The sequence below is a fragment of the Numenius arquata genome, chromosome 15 (genome assembly GCF_964106895.1).
Source record: "Numenius arquata chromosome 15, bNumArq3.hap1.1, whole genome shotgun sequence".
Classification (NCBI taxonomy): domain Eukaryota; kingdom Metazoa; phylum Chordata; class Aves; order Charadriiformes; family Scolopacidae; genus Numenius; species Numenius arquata.
The window spans coordinates 365657-386524 of record NC_133590.1 but is presented as its reverse complement, the minus strand read 5'-3'; the positions used below and the strand labels follow the sequence as shown (position 1 = coordinate 386524).

The following is a 20868-nucleotide window of genomic DNA, read 5'->3' as shown; positions in this document are numbered from 1 at the left end:
TGTAGGCACCTGGCTGTTTCAAAAGAAACAGCATCTGTGCCCATATTTATCTGGAAGGCTCAATATTGTGCTCAAGGATCCCCCACTGCAGCCTGCACAGCCAGTGTGTGTTCAAGTGCATGTATCTGCTTGGGTTGCTATTAAAGGTGGTACATTGCATAGGGCAACTAGGGGTGTGAGGGTACTAAGTACAATTGGTAACCAAATCCAGGGTCCTCCTAGCCAACAATTCTTGAAATAATCCCCGTGAGGGTAGTGGAGAGAAGTGGAAGTGCATGATAATATTCTCCATTTTTGCTGCACGCACACGAGGAAAGAAAACTCCAGCGTTGATCAAGCCAACATCAGTATCGGCATCGAGAGATTAGCTGCAGGATCCCTCCTCACATGTCCTCCCACATCTCTGTGGTTTTTTAGGGTTTTTTGTTGTTGTAATCTTTTTTAATCTGATTAAAACACAAATGGCAAAATACTTCCTACAAGGTCCAGTCCCTGTGGTTCAACCACCTCTGCCACAGTCCCTTTGGGAACACAAAGCTGAACATGATTTTCCCAGTAGATCTGTCTCATTCAGTGGAGAGAGGTGAACTGCATAAACACTGGCCTCCTGAGAGTACTCTCCTAAAAACCCAGAATACAAATTAAGGCAGTGTCAACACAGGCAATGGTAGGAGAATTATCCAAAACTTCGTGTTGGGGGAGAACAATCAGAGAGGAGCGGGAGGCAGAGCGAGGGGGTGAGCTGGCAGGGCAGAGCTTCGGCTGAGGCTGCAGCCACCAGGAGCGTAGGGACGTAACAGCCAAGGGCAGTGGGCAGCCAGGAGCAGCTCCCTGCATGCCAGTGCTTCTGAAAGTGCTGGTGGCCATGGTGAGAAGAGGAGCAGGTGCTGCTAGCAGCATGCACTGAATTCCAAAATCCTTAAAACGCTATTTTTAATCTGCCTTTGAGATGTTCTGAACTAGAACTCCTTACACCTACTCAGTAACCAAACTCAGCCTATACTGCAGAAAAAACACTATTGCTGTGCTTCACTTTCTTCATGTTTCATAGCTGATGCCATCTGTTATTTTGTTGTTTCCCCCAAGCAGCCATTAAACCGGTAGCTCACACGCATCTCCCACGCAGCTGCTTCCCACCTCCACCATACATGAGGACCCTACTACTGACACAATTAACCCTGCACTCAAACTAGGCAAACAAAAGTTCTTAAGGAATGCATGCGACTCTCTCCTCTGTTCCTGCACACAGGGAAGGACCCCTCTTGTCATCCACAGAGATGTTGTCCCCCTCGGAACAATTCACAGCCAAAACAGTATGAAATACAACATAACTTTTCTTGTAGTGTGTACAGCCAGGAGCCTGGAGATTATTCTGAGGAGGGAAAGTTTAAGACACAAAAGCTTCTATCTCAATTCTGCATTTCTGAAATTCCAGGAGCTGGGTTTTGCCAGATTCAATGTTCTGCAAAGTCACAAGACAGTAAAGAGTGAAGACTGTTCACTGGCAACAACCGACCTGTCAGTCAATCTAACAGCAACAATACACGCGGGGAAATTTGAAAAAGGATAGTAGATGAGACAGTTCGACTTCGCTGAAATCCATTTTAATCTTTAAACATGTGCCCCAAATCCATTTTGCACTGGGAAATGAAACAGGAAGAGCAATTGGAAAGCAGAATATAACATTTCTTGGTCTCTGGCCTTTTATGGAAGCTTTCATATTTCTACTGTTGCGGCAACTCAGAACTGCTGAGCAAAATAATCTGGGTTTGTTTCAGCAGCTGGATCTCTGCAATTTTATTGCCCGTTCTACAGAGCAATGTCTCTCAAACTTTTCCCCCTTGCTCCATTTTAGAACATGCTCCCTGCCCCCGTCTCCAATTTAAGAACGGCATGCGCTGCTCCTCTCCGGCGGGAGGTGCATTCTGCCTTAGCGGTGACGAGGCAGGGAAGGGCTGGGACCGGGCAGGGATGCAGCTCAGAGGAGATGGCTGGAGAGGCGTGGGAAGGGGCAGAAGGGCTCATCCTCTGCCTCCTGGGCTTTGCTCCTTCTTGACTTGCTTTGAGCAACCTGGTCTGGTGGGAGGTATCCTTGGCCAGGGCAGGGGGGTTGGAACTAGATGATCTTTAAGGTGCCTTCCAATTCTAACCATACTATGATTTTATGACTCTATCTGAGCCCCAAGCCCCACTGAAAACATCTGTCTTCCTCCTCCTGCGGCCCAGGAGCAATTCCTGGCTGTGCCTGCCCCGTCCATTGCACATCTCCCTCCTTGAAGGATAATGGCCATGGCTCCAAATCTGGGAATCACTGGTATAACATATGTGATATATATGCACGCAGCATATCTAGAAACCATATCCAGGTGAGTAAGTCCCTGAGTTCAAACTGGCTGGAGAGTGGAAGAATGCTGTGGAAGTCTTACCTGCTTGCTCTTTCTCTATTCACTTTCCTGGGTAGCTCATTTCAGACCACAGTCAGAAAAGAAGATGCTGGGCTGGATAAGCTTAGGTCTGACTCAGTACAAACATTTTATGTTAGTCATGCCTTTGGAAAAGATAACACAGGACTGGAATGATTTTGTTGACAATTTGTTCTTTAGCAGTAATAATAATGACGGGAGAAAAAAAACCCAAACAAAACAAACCAAACAAACAAACAAACAAAAACCCCCAAAACTTTAGATCAGACATCGCCAAATCGAGTGGTTTATTTAAGCCCAAAAGTATGATGCCCAGGCTTGACATAAAGAATGAGATTATATGAAGAGACAATATGGAAGTAAAAGTTCTGCAACTGAACTCTATTTTATCTGGCTAAACACCACATCACAGTATGTCAAAACCCAAAAGCAAGTCAAATGCAATCTGAAGGCAGAGCCAAGCACCTGGATCAATAAGTTCAAGGCAGGCAAGAGAAAGCTATCAGTAATTGGTTTTGTAGTAGGTACCAAAAATAGTTTCCATATTTAAATATCTGAGATGCTGATGACTCAGAAATACTTTATACAACAATGTTCAGCAGAATTTAAGTGATTTCAGTAATGACAGATATTTGCATATGTTGATATAGTAACTTATAGTTTCTTTATACTGGAAAGAGTCACTCATAGAAGAATACTGGTACTTCCTAAATCACCCTTTATAGGCGTTCACTTTAAGTGAGCAAACAGGAAAAAAGTTGCAAAAAAGGACTTCCTCCTAGGATTTCTACAGCAGCTCGGTAAAAAACAATGAAGCAACACTTGAGTATTACTCAAATAGATCAAGTCTTTCTCACTGGATAGCAAGATGGCCACAAAACTACGACCTCACAAAGAATTCGAGAATTGGACAGCTTTTCAAGTTGCAAATCTCCTAAGACAGGTACTGAACGTATGCACTTAAGACTGTCCAGTCTGTATTCAGCTCATAGAAACTCTTACTGGATTTACCTTTGAAAAACAGATATCTTGTCCTAAATCTAGCACAGATATTCAAAATACTGCAAATAGATTAGTCAGCAATTGTCACCCCCAAGAACTTATTAATATTAAGTAAGTTTCTTGGTGCTCTCCTGTTTTTTAATAGAAATTTATTTCATGGTAGAAGTTGCTAGCTAAGATCTCCTACGTGGTAATCATATAAAAATGTTTGCTCACAGGGATATTTCTTATAATAGAAAAGATATTTCATGCCCCAATTTATTTCTTGCTGGGAAGAAATAACCATTTCACTGAAGGCAGGTCTAGATTTTATATATGAATATCACTTCAAAATTTACAGCTTGTCAATAAGAATTTACTGTCCATCTTTTCTTCTCAATGCATATATACCCACAGTAGTTACTAGATGTTGCTTAATTTTAAGGTACTTGAACTTGTTTTGTTTTTATTTTAATCATTCCTTTGTCTGCTTGTCCCTTTCCTAGTTCTGCAATGTCCTTTCTAGTATATGTAAAATAACCTGAATTGCACAAAATATTCCAAGCTTGTCTTCAGTCATCCTTCCACTAGTGGAATAATGTCCTCCAAGATATGTCAACTGTATCCTCCATGATAAATCATTTTTTTTATATCAGATTTTTCCTTGTAACTTACTGAATACTATGACTCAGGTTTTAGACTTCTACCTGTAACTAACTTACACAATGAAGTCCATTCACTGCATTTTGATATATAGTCTTATTCTACATTCCTTTTGGTTTTTTTTAAATGCGTGTTTCTCTACGTAATCTTATATGTAGGATTCTTCTGTCTTGTGTTCATCCTACTTCTAACTGTAGAAGCACCAATCTTTTCTAGTACCTGCTTTACACCAACAGTGAAAATTCATTGTCATTAAGGTTTCTCATCCTTTTCACTTGAAGGAGCACACAATCTTTTTCAAGGAAAATAATAGTGTTATGAAGTGTTTCTAAGAGTTCCATTTGTAGCCACATCAAAAGTAGGCCAAAGTTTAAAAAAGTTTGGGTTTTTTATTATTATTTTTCCATTTTGCCTTGTGCATAAAGACATATGCTCATGCATGTACAATTTAAAAAAAAAAAAACAACAGTTTTACAATGCAGATGTATCACGGGTCAACCACTGTCCCCAGGTTGAGAAAGCTAATCTGTTCCATGGAATTACTTCATACCATAACGATAATGTGTCAGTTAAACTGCAAACCTTTTACTGCGAACAGCTACTCAGAGGATTAATTAGCTCAAAGCCTTTCGGCTTAAAGGAAATCAGTCTAATTAATAGAAGATATAATGATTTTACAGTACCCTGTAATTCTACAGCAGAATACAAGACAGAAAATTAATAACAATTGTTCAACAACTTGGAGGCTTCCAGGGAAATTTCAGCAGGCATGCCATAACTACTGGCTTCATACTTAATCATAGAATCATAGAATCACAGAATGGTTAGAGTTGGAAAGGACCTTAAAGATCATCAAGTTCCAACCCCCCTGCCATGGGCAGGGACACCTCCACTAGAGCAGGTTGCTCCAAGCCCCATCCAGCCTGGCCTTAAACACTTCCAGGGATGGGGCATCCACAACTTCCCTGGGCAACCTGTTCCAGTGCTTCACTACCCTTACAGTAAAGAATTTCCTCCTAATATCTAATCTAAATCTCCCCTCTTCCAATTTAAAACCATTACCCCTTGTCCTGTCACTACACTTCCTGACAAAGAGTCCCTCCCCATCTCTCCTGTAGCCCCTTCAGGTACTGGAAGGCTGCTATAAGGTCTCCTCGGAGCCTTCTCTTCTCCAGGCTGAACAACCCCAGCTCTCTCAGCCTGTCTTCACGGGGGAGATGCTCCAGCCCTCTGATCATCTTCGTGTCCCTCCACTGGACCCATTCCAACAGGTCCGTGTCCTTCCTGTGTTGAGGACTCCAAAGCTGGACACAGTACTCCAGGTGGGGTCTACTTGTTCAGAGAGACGCTTCCAACTTTATAAAAAGCTGTTAATGCCCATGCTTACACTCACACCACTGATTAAAGCAGCTAAGTGATCTAGTTACTACAGTATAACCAGCATTAAGTGCTTGGCCATTCTGTCTATCAAGGACAAGCACTGGGCAGCAACAGCTGCTTTCCCAGGGCCACCACGTACAGAGCTGTTCCGCTCCTGCTACCGGAGCCTGAGCACCAGGTACCTCCATCCTTCTCACAGCCAGCCAATGCTCCGGGCGGGCTGTGCTGGATCCCCCTGCACACAGACGGCGCATATACATACATGAACCCTAAAACAATGTTCTTAAGGTTGCAGAAACAAGTACTCAGTGTTAAAAGTGACAGAAGTGGGATTAGCTCTATAACCTGAATTTACCCCCTTTTACATATGCACTATGATAGTCTCTAATTGCTTCTTTGTGTGCTGCCTTTTCCATTCACAAAAATCTGTCTCTTTCAATGCAGAGAAACATGTATGTTTTGTGCACTGCTCTGGGCTGTTACAGAAATTGTAAGGTGCACAAGGCCAGGGCTTGCTGAAAAAGAAAGAATGAATTCATGGCAATGTTGATTCAATTCAGCCTTGAAATATCAGATTCTGTCACTGCCCCAGCTCAGCATTTTTACCTGAAGCCATGCAAGTCACCCAGAAAAAACATGACACTCCCCGAGTGCTTGACTTTAAATTCCAGGCTCTGATTTGCAGAAGTGGTGAGAGGTGAGGGTTGCAACCGCAGTGGCAGCTCTGCTCAGAAAGTAAAAATGCCAAAATATTGAATATGCAGATATACATACATATCTCACAGATCCTATATAGCTGTAGTTAGGCATCCAAAACCACTGGACACTGTATGAGTTTTATTTCTCATGCACATCAACTCCCCTCACTAACAGAGATTTCATCTCACAGGGTAGTCTTAGAAGAAGCAGTTAATGTTTCTGAAGCACTAGGACAATTTTAAAGAGAGTGCTGTAAAACAGCTCAGAATAAAAAAAAAAGCATTCTGAGTTCAGAGAAGGTTTGAATACTGTGTGGTATTGGTGTACAAGATAGCAGACAAGCAGTGAGCACTGAACAGAACACAATACATTGAACAGCAGTTCAGGAAAGTCACATCAGCTTTTATGCGCTGTGACTGAGCCTCGGTCTTCTAGAAGAGGTATAGTGAGGTTGATGCCATAATATATATGTAGAAGGCATATGTACATATGTACAGTGCAATTTTAGCATTTCCTTAACAGTCTTAATGATGTTTCCAAAGCAGATTTTTGTGTGTCATAAGTACAGAAGTTATTAACTAGCCATTCTGCACTGAATAACTTCCCTATTAACCCTATTGATTTTGCTTTTTTCCTCATAAATAAGCTAAAATAATAATGGAAACTTGTTAGCCGTGTGCATGTACTTCCCTGTTATCTTGCATCTATGCTATAATTGCAATAACATTGAGATATTTGATGTTGCATTCAGAGTTTATCTATTTGGTCTCCATTTGCCATGTAGGCTAGTCCCTCCCCTCAGTACTGTTCTTAATGCTATGGAGTTAATGTAAGAAAATGAGAGGTTGAGTGGTCATCACTAAATACCAGTAGTGAAATGGCTGTTTGTCTGACAAGCTAACGATGTAAAAAGATCAAATTTTCCCTTACACAAAAGTTACATGCTTGATTAATAGCATAAGGCAAAGCATAAAAACAGCACATCACAGCCAATAACTGGACATAGAGCCAATAACTTGAAATAGATCAGAAAAAGCCAAGAGCAGAAACCATGCATTACCTTGGTTCTTTACCCTCCAGCAACATCTGTGCAACTGATGTCAAATTAATACACTCCACAGCCAGGCATTGGTCCAACACCCACAGCAATGCCCTGCTTTGAGCTGTGATCTATTCTGTATTGCAAACAAGCAGCGCTCTCCCAATCATAGTATAAATGAACAATTTATAAACTCAAGCATATTGGCTTATAGGCCAAAAAAACCTGTCTGAATATGAAATTTTCATGTCGAAAAAGTAGATAAAATACACTTTGAATGTTTTTAGGCACGATGAGTTTAAGTATTCTAGAAATAATTACATTAGAAAAGAACATAAATATTTCTATGAGAATAATTTAATTTCATCAATATTTCTCTGTTAGTGTCCAAGTTGGTCATTACCGTTACAGAAATTTACAGCTAAGCATTACAAATACTAAAACTCATTTCAAGAGTGGTACATCCTTAAAGAAAAGATTTCTAAATTTTTTCCCACTTTCCATGCAAAACAGTGTAATTTCTTTGAAAAGCCAGGCAAAACTGTCAAACACACGGTAAAATTTTTAGTAAGGAATGGAGCACGGCTGAAGATATCCTACTTTTTAATAAAAGGAATCCAATGTGTTCACTTTTTTCCAAATTACTATTTAGCTTCTGTCATAAAGATATACTACTTCTGGACATTACTGTTTCATTTTCATTTATAATCAACACCAACTTTCTTAAAAGACACCATCACAACCACGTTCCAGAAAAGAAATCCTGTTTCTGAACCTGAATTCTTTCCAGCAATGCCCATCTATCATGGGAACTGCAAGACACAGCCCAAACATCTGCTGCTGGAGCCAAGTATCATCCAGTGCATGCGGGGGCTTGGTAAAGAGGCACGTACCAACAGAGCTTTCTCTTATATAGCCTTCATTTCCCAGCAGCCAGTGGTATAACCATTTCCCGAGGTGACTGCATGCCTACTGATCACTTTTGTCACAAGCTACATTTTAACCTGTTTCTAATGCTGGCCTCCTTTTATCTCATAGCAATTAAAGTTCCACAGTATATTTCAGTTGAGCTCCTTTTTCCATTAATGTTACATTCGATGCTTCATAATTTCTTCTTGTCTACTCCACTCATGATTTTATCAGCCCTTATCCCCTGTAATCTTTCTTCCTAAGAAAAAGGTAATACTGTGTCTTATCTCTTATGTGGAAGTCACTATCTATTTCTTAGCATTACTGCTGTTCTGTCCAATATTCTTTTTCTAATTATCCATGTCACATAGTATAAAGATTTCCACAATCCCAAGTATTTGAGCATGGAAATATTAATTATTTTGTTTACAAATGTCAAGTTTCATAGTATTGCAATAATTCTATTTTTTCTTACCTCAGTTTGGAATGCCTGAATCTGCTGTGGTTGTAGAAAAACTGGGAATGAATGGATCTCATTTCTTGGTAAGCAAATATTTCGTAAGAGGTACGCTCAAGCAGATTTCAGCATGAGGCCTGTATTCCTTACAGCACCAGGAAATCATCCGACATTGTCTTTCTTCATACACACTTCATCAATTTTTCTGATTTCCCATTTTATTGGGTTGATTTACATCTCAGACTCAAGGAACCCCGCTGCACAACAGACATCTCAGGCAGCCCTTCTCCCCCTTCAGAGAAAGTAGAGATATGTAGAATCAGCCATTAACACATAACTGTGGCAGGGAATGTCTCACGAAATATAACCTATAGAGGTTTGGTTTGTTTTGTTGGGGTTTTTAAGAAAATATATATTTTAAAGCCATTGTTTACGTAAAAGCTTTTTCATAAAACTTGCATGATTAAGAACATTTACTAGTACAGAATTCTTCATTAATTTTATAATAAGAGCTGACAGATACCCAGAACAATGCCTAAAAAAAATCTGATAACTTCCTTTGTTGACCTCTGTAGAATTTTTTACATAAGAGTGCAGTTGATTTATTGCAACTAATTAGAGGAGAGGAATAGAATAATACCTTGAACTGGGACGATTCCTCTACCACTAATTCCATTTCTGTAGCTATTGAAGTCAAAGACCTTTAAGATCTATTTTAAAGGTAAAATAATGGTTATAATGTATTTATGCACTGCAGAGAAATTATGTTTGCTTGGCTCCATCGCTCAACAAAGCTGTTTCCCAGATTCATTAGGAGCTGTATCTGCCGTTCATGTTAACAAGGGCTCCAATCCTGCAAAATTATTCATTAGAACACAGCTACTCAAGTGCATGCAGGTTCACTTTGTTTAAAACTGCATGGCCACAGAGTAAAATTGTATTGTGACGCACGTGCAGCATTTCCATCTGTCTCCTTGATGTTAGATCGATAGTTAAATGCAGGTCTGTCCTTCTTCTCACCATAGAACTCCTCCAGCCCGACCCAAACCTCTGCTTCCCTGCTGTAGCACCCACACCTTAGGCATACGCAGCGCAGGCTTTTTGTATCGGTGAGATACGCCAAAATTCGGAGAGGCTGTGCCCCTCTGGGGCGAGCAGCGTGCTGCCCTGCTGGAGGGCCTCGCTGCAAGGTACGTTTCCTGGAAAGCAAAGCTGTCGGCAGCATGCTGCACATTTACCACAGCGTGTAACCACCAGCACAGCAGACGTGCCTCTGTTCCCTGTGTGGTTTCAGCAAGGACACTCATCTTTTTAATTTTCCCAATGAAAGAATGTTGTCAGAAGTTAGGGGAATGCTGCAGAAAATAATTATCCTAAAGCTCAGCACCTAAGTAACACAAAACTTCTTAGGGGGGACTTCCTGCACAACATGACAAATGTAAGTTCCATTTTATATGAAACAGAGGGATTTATCAATACTAATCAGTAATATCAATCAATAATAATCAGTACTAAATACAAATTTGGTGGCCTTTTACAATACTGCCACAGACTTGGTAGACAAGGGCAGAGCGACTGACGTCATTCACCTGGACTTATGCAAAGCATTTGACACTGTCCCGCACGACATCCTGGTCTCAAAATTGGAAACTCATGGATTCGATGGATGGACCACTCGGTGGATAAGGAACTGGCTGGATGGCCGCATCCAAAGGGTTACAATCAATGGCTCAATGTCCAGGTGGCGGCCAGTAACGAGTGGTGTTCCGCAGGGGTCGGTACTGGGACCAGTACTATTTAACATCTTTGTCGGTGACATGGACAGTGGGATAGAGTGCACCCTCAGCAAGTTTGCTGATGACACCAAGCTCGGTGGCGCAGTTGACACGCTGGAGGGAAGGGATGCCATCCAGAGGGACCTAGACAGGCTGGAGAGGTGGGCTTGTGCAAATTGCATGAAGTTCAACCAAGCCAAGTGCAGGGTCCTGCACCTGGGACGTGGCAACCCCAGGCACAAATACAAGTTGGGTGGAGAATGGCTGGAGAGCAGCCCCGAGGAGAAGGACTTGGGAGTGCTTATGGATGAGAAGCTCAACATGAGCAGGCAGTGTGCACTGGCAGCCCAGAGAGCCAACCGTGTCCTGGGCTGCATCAGGAGAAGTGTGGCCAGCAGGTCTCGCGAGGTGATTCTGCCCCTCTACTCTGCGCTCGTGAGACCCCTCCTGGAGTACTGTGTCCAGCTTTGGAGTCCTCAACACAGAAAGGACATGGACCTGTTGGAACGGGTCCAGCGGAGGGCCACGAGGATGATCAGAGGGATGGAGCACCTCTCCTACGAACACAGACTGAGAGAGCTGGGGTTGTTCAGCCTGGAGAAGAGAAGGCTCCGAGGAGACCTTATAACAGCCTATCAATACCTGAAGGGAGCCTACAGAAGAGCTGAAGAGGGACTCTTTGTCAGGAAGAGTGGTGACAGGACAAGGGGCAATGGTTTTAAATTGGAAGAGAAGAGATTTAGATTAGATATAAGGAAGAAATTCTTTACAGTGAGGGTGGTGAGGCACTGGAACAGATTGCCCAGGGAAGCTGTGGATGCCCCATCCCTGGAAGTGTTCAAGGCCAGGCTGGATGGGGCTTTGAGCAACCTGCTCTAGTGAGAGGTGTCCCTGCCCATGGCAGGGGGGTTGGAACTAGATGATCTTTAAGGTCCTTTCCAACTCTAGCCATTCTATGATTCTATGATTCTAAAATATTTTTGAAGTTTAAATTGTTCACAGTTGAGTCATGCAACTGTCATGGCACTGTAGCCACAAAATAAGTATAAGCTGACCTCAACACCTTAAATCAATTTTGACTGATTTCAGAATATAAATAATCAACATTTATATGGTTGTTTCTTTGAACATTTCTTGTCTTTGAGCGGCTAAAAGAGAATCACTTTTATAGCAATATTCTATGCCGTTTTATAAACATACTGACTATCAAAATTATCTTTCATAGGAAACAAAATTACATAATAGGTCTTCCTTTACACTGTAACTTCATTTTACACTTTACACTACTTTCCACTTCTGTAGAATCTAAGAACACAAAAGGGGGGTATATTAGATCTGAAGTGTACCGTGCAGTTTCATTTTTTATCAATAGTACTATACTTGTGATAGTTATTCAATACACAGGCCACATCTGAATCTGGTCCTACTGTGCAAATGAGCATTTAGCCACAGCTGCGTTGCACACAGCATATTGCATTCTCTTGCTTTTTAATGGCTGAATGTGCTACACTGTGCTCTGCTTTTCAGTTCCCTCTGAGAGTAGGTTGATTGTTTGATGTGTTTTTCTAAATTCTGTTTTGAATTCCCAGTAACAGATTAAAAAACAGTGAATTTTGACTTGAACGTCAGAACTGAAAAAAAGGTAGACTTTTTTATTGGATTTGTATATAGAAATTTACTAAGAGAAATCTCAAACATAGCAAAATGGTCAAACATTGATTCTAAGCAACTTTTGTGTATTTCTCCTCTTCCTTGCTATTTCAAAATGTGTTTTGAATCCTATGGCTGGAATATGAGTGCCTTGGAGAAAACCAGTCTCATTTTCTTCACCAGTACTCTAGGGTTTTTTCAGTAATATTTAGAGAATGGAACCCGTGGCTTCCTGTGGGAGATCTGTGCCTCCCTACCAGCACAAAACACTGCCAGAGCTTGCCAGGTTCCAACCACCGAGTCCGTACTGTGACACCCATGTATGTCAGCACTGCTACTGAGAAAAAGCAACCTTCGTCTCACTCAGATGCTCCTTCCCGTCCCTGCAATGCAGAAGCAGCAGACAGGAGAGGACAGGAACCACATCTGCTTTCTGTAGTGACCACAAAGACCGAGCACACCACACCTAGAGCTCCTCTTGCTATGTGAATGCTGCAGAGTCCCACAAGATCTAAATCACTTCCCCAGTTTCAGCTAGTTCAGCTGAGAGCATTTCCTAATACTGTGAGTGGTATTTTAGCAGCACGGTGTAGGGGAATAGGTGGAAGGACAGATTAAAATTGGTTTTGGCTGCTTGGATATCTGTTAGGAAAGAGCTAACCAGCATCAGGTTCTGTTCAATTGGATCTGACATCCATCCCTGTATACTTAGTTTTACAAATAAAATTTGGACCATGAATGCCTTGAGTTTCCAGAGCAAAATGTTATGTCCTATATAAACAACAGAAATAAGAAATTTAAACAACAGAAATAAGAAGCTTGCTAGGTACTTCTTTATAACTTCATTCCTCTGTGAAAGGGCCAAAAAACTCTTGCAGTGTTTTCCCCAGGTATCAAGCAAGCATAGAAAGCTTGCCTATGGGTGAGGTCCAGAGAAACTTGATGCAAGTTACAGGTACTCGAGTCGCTCTCTTGGGCTGGCTGTTGACAGCTAAGTGCCACAATCCCATAGCCAGAGTTTAATACTATATAGATTATCTCAGAAAGCCATAAAAATTATTTTTTTTTACAATCACATAAAACCTCAAAACCTCAATACCAACATTTTAGGGTGCCCAAGTGTTTTGTGTGAGTAGAAGTGATGTAGAATGTAGAAGACATTGTTTGTCTTGCCTTTGGCAAGCACACAAGGTCCCCGTGGCAAAACCCAACAACTGTTCACCACAGAAAAGTGATGTTACATGATTAGGCCACGTAACTGCATTAATTTAATTGCCTTTTTTTTTTTTTTTTTGCACAATGTCTATTCCTCTGACGTTCCTTTCTCCTATTCATATTTATCTACCACCTGACACCTGACATACACCCCCTCTCCTTTCCCCAATACACTCTGCAGGGGCTAAGCTGTGCCCCCTCCCCTTCACACATCTTTGCCTTAGGTGCCTTCCGACAATTAGTGCTTTACTTCTGCTTGGCTTTTAGCCAGGGTCCTCCTTCCCCTTCCTCCTCAATTAGGTCCTATTATTCATGAAAGGAAATTTCTCCTGCTGATATTTCTCATCAATTTGCAGTCCTGCGGGTTTTCCTCATTTCCATCCTTCTCAGCTGTAGAGATTCCCTGTCAGAGGCAGCTGAAAAAAGGTATTTTTTTCAGAAACACCTTCAATTTTCAGGTATTTCTGAGGGCTCTGGGCTCACTTTATCAATGAAGATCCTAGACAGTGGTAGGAGCCAAGCACCTTAAGAACTTGAACTCTTGCACAAAGACAAGCGATCGCAGCACCTATCCTATTGGAAGGGCTTTACAGACTTTGAAAACACTGTTAAAACAAAGCTGTTTAAAATGAAAGTTTCTCAGAGGTGAAAATAGTTTCTCCACAGGGGAGATGGATGCCAAGCATTAAAATGGAGGGCAGAAAACGTAACAAAGAGCAGGGAAGTGCAATCTTTGCCCCTTAGTAGTTCTTGCAGAGTGACGCAGGGGAGCTGCAAGCAAAGGGAACTTTAGCAACAGCTCCCTGTCTTCATCCACTATGAGGTAAGGAGGGGTTCAGTTCTGTTTCTTGCTGTTTCTAACCAAATAGGAAACTGTTTCTAAAAGCAGAATCACAGGTACTTACACTAAGTTCAAAAAGAGGAAAATGATAAGAACATACCATAGAAAGGAGGCAAATGTTGTTAAACGTATAAAGTAACTAGAATCAAAGAGTGACCTTAAAGAGACGAGGACTAAAAGGGAGATATTTTATGGCTTAGCGCATCTGCTGTTTATCAATCATCTTCAATTAAGTAGTAAGGTACAAGGGCATTACATATTCATGTGTCTTCAACAAAGCATAAGAGATCTGTAAAGTAAAAGCAAAAATTGCATATTTATCCTTCTGCCTCAAAAACAAACCAAAAGATAAATATGAAGATAGGTTACTGAATGTAGATACAATTTGTGAAATCTAGGGCACCATGAAGTTATGCATCATTATCTGACACATAAAAATACCAGTGATTTCAGCTATCAATTTATTAATTTCAAAATATATTGATATTAGTAAAGAAATCACTCAAAAGAAAATATTAGACTAAGATACAAAGTCAAACATCATTATCACCAGGTTCCCATGAATGTTAGCTTAGAAACTGAATTTGTATCCAATCATTTGGAATGATTTTCCTGCTAAGTACTTTCAAACATCTCAAACGCAATTTAATAAAACTGTCTAATGCCATGATCTAGAAATGTAATCCTGTAGTAAGAAATCCTGAGCCACTGCAAAAGTATTCATTTGCAGGAGTGGCCCCTAATTTCTTCTGTGACAGAAGTTCTAACATTTCTATTCATGTTCCAAATGCTGCTGCCAGAATGATTTGAACATAAATTTGCTTGGTTTATGCAGTGGCTATGAATGATGGGAAGTGCTTGTCTGCTTTCCAGTCTTTAAGCTCTGGCACAGAACAATCCAATCAAATTCTAAATGTCAAATTATTCATAATTACATTAAATATGGGCTAAAGGAATGTTTTTGATGCAGAATTCTTTGTTCTTAAAGTTTACTAATAATTTTAAAAGTTATTAAAAATATCCTTCAAGTTCTGTGGACCTTTCAAATTCAAGGAACATGAAAAAGAATGAGAGAAGTTGTGGAAATTTTTAAGCTATTGTGTCATACTTTCATTGACTTTGTAAACCCTGAGCTGAAAAACAGAAAAACTGCACAAGGTCTCAGGCTTTCCAATTTTGAACTTCCTCCTGTTTCTGCTTTATTCAAACATCCTGGTTATATAAATGCACTCCCTCTGAGATAATTTTAGGAAATTGTCCTTAGAGACAATTTGTGATTTGAAGAATCTTCATTTTGGGTGCTTTTGTACTACTTCCATCCTGGAAATCAGGAGCTTTTACAATGCATGCAAGTTGGAACTAGTCAATACACTAATGCCTAATACCATTAGTCATTTTTAAAAATCCAGCCAGAAACTATAACACTCACCCGTTGTTAAATACCAGCTGCTAACCATTTAAGAAACCTTCCAGAATCCCTAAAATCACAATTTAGTACTCTTGCTTTCATATCAGCTGTTTCCAATGCAGGGCTATAAATTCCTAATTCTCCACTTTATTTGTTGCCTGAAGAGGCAGGTGAACACGGGAAGCTGATACTAAAAAGCCAATATAATTTTTTCATTGTTTATCTTCTATACAAGACTGATCTTACAAAAAAAAAAAACCAAAAAAACCCACAAAAGCCACACATTGGTAGGCAAGCATATTGTAAATTACATAAAGACTATTTAATGAAGTAATTATAAGTTTCGGTGAGCAAGTCCCACAGGAAGTCAGCAAAATATCTCAAGCAGAGAAGACAGCAGTTTTTCTCTTCTCCCAATATGTACTTTCCTTATTAAAAGTACTTATACAGATACACACATAAACGAGGGGACCAACTTTGTCATTACATATGGATACGTGCATCTAGCAATGCAAAGCTACCAAACTAGACAATTATAGACAGTTATGTGCGTCTTTGTCTGAATGTCACTCAAAACTTAGAGCAGTTGGAAAGCATTAGCCAACTGTGTCTTGTAGAAGCATTTGAGGAAGTTATACTTCATGCTTTTCTATTAACAAAGAATTAAATTGGAAAAAAAACAGTGAGAATTTCCCTGAGAAATTTAGACAAGGCCATATTTATAAGATGGGCAGTCTACCCTTCTGGCAGAGTTGAAGAAAATAAGGATCAAGAATGCAAGTTTTGCAGGAACACTTGGCTTTTTAAAGTTAAAAGATTATTATTTTATTTACAGAAGAATGAGAAAGACCTCAACTAACAGGTGGGAACACTAATTAATCTGCAAGTAGCATTTCCTATCAACGCAAAATGAACAAGAGATTAGAGAATTAAAAAAGAAACAAAATCTCTTTTGCTTCTTCAGTACATCCACAGCAGTTATGTGTACAAGCCATTTTATCATCACACCCATTTTTAAAAAGGGTAGAAAGGAAGACCCTGGGAACTACCGACCTGTCAGCCTCACCTCCGTGCCTGGGAAGATCATGGAACAGATCCTTGCTATGCTTGGGCACATGGAGGACACGGAGATGATTCAAGATAGCCAGCATGGCTTTACTAGGGGCAGGTCCTGCCTGACTAACCTAGTGGCCTTCTATGATAGAGTGACTAGGTCAGTAGATAAGGGATGACCTATGGACGTGATCTATCTGGACTTCAGTAAGGCCTTTGACACGGTCCCTCACAACATCCTGCTTGCCAAATTGGAGGGATACGGATTTGATGGGTGGACTGTTCAGTGGATAAGGAACTGGCTGGATGGTCGCACCCAGAGGGTGGTACTCAATGGCTTTAAGTCCAGATGGAGAGCAGTGACAAGTGGTGTCCCTCAAGGGTCCATGCTGGGACCGGTACTGTTTAACATTTTTATCAACGACATAGAGGGATTGAGAGCACCATCAGCAAGTTTGCAGACGACACCAAGCTGTGTGGTGTTGTCGATACACCAGAGGGACGTGATGGCATTCAGAGGGACCTGGACAGGCTGGAGAGGTGGGCCCAGATGAACCTCATGAGGTTCAACAAAAGCAAGTGCAGGGTCCTGCACCCGGGCCGAAACAATCCTTGGTATAAATACAGACTGGAGGATGAGGTATTAGAAAGCAGCCCTGAGGAGAGGGACTTGGGGGTGCTGATGGACGAGAAGCTGGACATGAGCAGGCAGTGTGCTCTCGCAGCCCAGAAGGCCAATCACATCCTGGGCTGCATCAAAAGAAGTGTTGCCAGCAGATCCAGAGAGGGGATTCTGCCACTTTACTCTGCTCTGGTGAGACCTCACCTGGAGCACTTTGTGCAGGTCTGGAGCCCTCAATATAGAAAGGACATGGACCTGATGGAGCAGGTCCAGAGGAGGGCCACTAAAATGATCAGGGGGCTGGAGCACCTCTCCTATGAGGACAGACTGAGGGAGCTGGGGTTGTTCAGCCTGGAGAAAAGGAGGCTCCGGGGAGACCTAATAGCGGCCTCCCAGTACCTGAGGGGGGCTACAGGAAGGCTGGGGAGGGTCTGTTTACAAAGGCCTGCAGTGACAGGACGAGGGGCAATGGTTTTAAGCTGGAGAAGGGGAGATTTAGATTGGATATTAGGAACAAGTTCTTTCCTCTGAGGGTGGTGGAACACTGGAACAGGTTGCCCAGGGAGGTGGTTGAGGCCCCTTCCCCTGGGATATTCAAGGTGAAGCTCGATGAGGCCCTGGGCAACCTGGTCTAGTTGGGGGTGTCCCTGCTGACTGCGGGGAGGTCGGACTAGATGACCTTTGGAGGTCCCTTCCGGCCTGGACCAATCTATGAATCTATGAATCAACAACAGAGCCTATGCTGGTTCTGCGAAAGGGTGTTTTACATCACAATTGCAAGTACAGAGATATGAAAGCAAAGCCAAAAATAAATCAGTAGGTAACAAGTGTGTCCACAGAAAGGGAAAGCCTAATCTTGTTTGATTTTGCCAGTCTCACATCTATATGACATCTCACATACGTATTTAGTACAACGACGGAAACAGTAAAGAACTTATGTCCTTTTTGGGGGTCCAATTTCTTTCTCAGAAATCTTTCTTATTATTAGAAATTTTAATTTCTAAGACAATTTACTCTTACAACATCAATTTACAATGGCTGTAGAGTTTCTCTACATAGTTTGGTTTTTTTTAAGAATAAAAAGAAATACTGGAAATATAGTAAACATGTAACAGAAGAACGGCAGTGAGGAAATTAAGTTACACATATATGGACCTCACTGGCCAGACTAAACTTGAAACTCTATCATTGCTTACCATCATGAAAACAAAAAGAAGTTGACAATAAAGTCAAAGTAGATGCAATCTCAATGTAATTAAACCAGGAGTTGCCAAGGATAATACACTTGCACTGATTTAACTGTCTTGATGAGGGGGACCGTCATGCTCTTAGCCTGAAAGATATTTCTGAAGGTTTCTGGGAAAATACTTCTTTCTGCAGCAAAGACTAAAACCAGCTGAATATTACTGAGTCTCATGAGAAGGCATGAACAAGGTTAAAAATCAATGTTGTAAAGGAGTTTTTCTAAGACTGGGAGAACTCTTAGGGCTGTGTTGGTTTGGAAAGGTGAATATATACAATTCCACTGAAAACAAGGAAATCCCAATTCACTTCTCCCAAGGTAATAGTGACAGGACCAGAGGAAATGGTCTGAAGTTGGGGCAGGGGAGGTTTAGATTAGATATTAGGAAGAATGACTTTACTGAGAGAGCGGTCAGGCACTGGAACAGCCTGCCCAGGGAGGTGGTGGAGTCGCCATCCCTGGAGGGATTTAAGAAACGTGTAGACATGGCTCTCCAGGGCATGCTCTAGTGCCCGAGATTGTTGGTTTGTGTCTGTTTGTGGGTGGCTGTGGTGTTCTGTTTTGTTTGTTTGGGGTTTTTTTTGTTGGTTTGTTTTTTTGGGTTTTTTTTTGTGGTTGGACTCGACGATCTCAAAGGTCCCTTCCAACCATGAAGATTCTGTGATTCTGTGATCCTTTGAGAACCAGACAATATAGCAGGGAGAAAGGGCCTCCCTGGGAACAGGCTAGGGAGAGTCTGAAGTTTTAAGTTAAGTTGTTTATTTCCACTGGGTTCAGGAAGGGTGGATTTCATCAACTGTCTATGTAAATACAGGATTGCATTAAATAATACAGCTGGCTTTAGCATAAGTTTCTCTTCCAAACAGAGGGAACCTGGAAAGGCCCCAGATATTAAAGTGATACTTGGGCCTGTGTGTGATGCCAGTGCAAAAAGTAGATAAATTCCAAGGAGATACATTTCAAACTGCTATTCCTGATGAATCAAAGCAGAACTAATTGGAGTCCTGATTGTAGAAATGAAAGATAGCTAGAAATAATTATTAAAAAGTAAATATTAAAGCAACTTTAATTTCCCAAAAGAACAGAGAAAGAAGTATACTTTTGTTGAAACAACTAAACCTGTCTGGATATTGCTACTAAATGTAAAGTGGCATGAACTAAAGCAAAAAAGTACACTGTTATTCCCAAAAAGACAGCCACCAGGGTGTTACATGAGGATGATTATGCCAGGACAGTTCTGCTGGTAAATTTTTCACATAGACATGCCTGTAGCCTGAGAGCTAGCTATAGCACACAACAACCTGAGCACATTTTGCAAATGCTGACTGAGCTGCTATAGCTGCATTAAAAACCTTAACACAGCTAAAATGAAAATCCATAAAGTATGCAATGCAAATTTATAGAAACAAGGCAGATAAAGACCAAGTTACCAAGTGTCAGGGGGTTTCCCTTAGTAAAATGAAGCCATCCTGTTTTCTTTTACAATCTGATGCCATCTGCTCAGAATAAGCATGATGCCTGGGGGAGAAGCAAACAAAACAAGAACAGCAAACCTGTAGATTGCTACAAATGTAGTGACTGCTAAATTTCAGTGCAATATTGTCTTTAATTAAAAATGATCAGCAGATGGCTTGCACAACCTGTCAGTTACCAACATACTGTTAAGAGCAACAAAAGCTTGCAGCCATTCCTAGAATGGCTCAGAGGACACTATTAAATATTTATCAACCTCTCCGTATCTAAGAACTCATGGAATTTGCCCACATTAAGGAAAAAACAAAACAAACAAAACAAAACAAAACAAAAAAAGCAAATGCACTCACAGAGATCTTTCATTATTGAGTTTTCCCAGTGCCGATTCTGTGCATAAGCACAGAATTTATCGTTAGGGAATCTGGCTTGAAGTTTGGGTTGCATTGCTGGAAAACCACATCCCACGCTGGCGCTCAGAGAGAGGCATACTGGAAAGAAATTAGAATTCCCAGAGGTCCCACAAAACGAGTGCTTAGAAGAATAAGAATTTCATTCACTTCATGTACTTCAGGCCTCTGGAATACTGAAGGGTAAAATCTAGCTAAAATTCACATTAGTGTGGCACATGCAGAACCACAGCTTCTACTTGTAGGGTACTGGGTTTCTTGTAGGTACTATTACCTGAAGTATTTGAGTTTGCATTAGTAAACAAATAGGCATAAAATTCCTATGAAAGATATTTTAAATTGTTAATTAATATTCTTCATGCCTGCATAGAATGCTTTTATTTTGTTTCTGTGCTTTTCTTTTAATTTCCTCCACTGTTCCTGTGTTGTTCCTAGCATTGAAACTGCTAGGCTTTTTCAATTAACAGTTTAACTATTTTCCCCCTTGCTACCTGAATGCAATCTACAATTTATAAAAGTATTATTGTCTGCATTCATTGCAACACAGTCCGTGAAAAGTGGAAGATTGAGAACTATTAAAACCATACAAATGCCCGGGGTTGATTTGTCATGGTATGACCCTGATAAAGT

The 20868-nt window shown here is 41.0% G+C and overlaps 1 protein-coding gene across 1 annotated transcript in view; it reads left to right on the top strand.

Moving 5' to 3' along the window:
* The window catches only part of BLNK (B cell linker), a 110142-nt gene that overhangs the window by 1026 nt on the left and 88248 nt on the right, over nucleotides 1-20868 (top strand). Inside the window, exon 2 of the mRNA XM_074158932.1 lies at nucleotides 8575-8637. Coding sequence (XP_074015033.1) covers nucleotides 8575-8637 — 63 coding nt within the window. The remainder of the gene's footprint in view (nucleotides 1-8574; nucleotides 8638-20868) is intronic.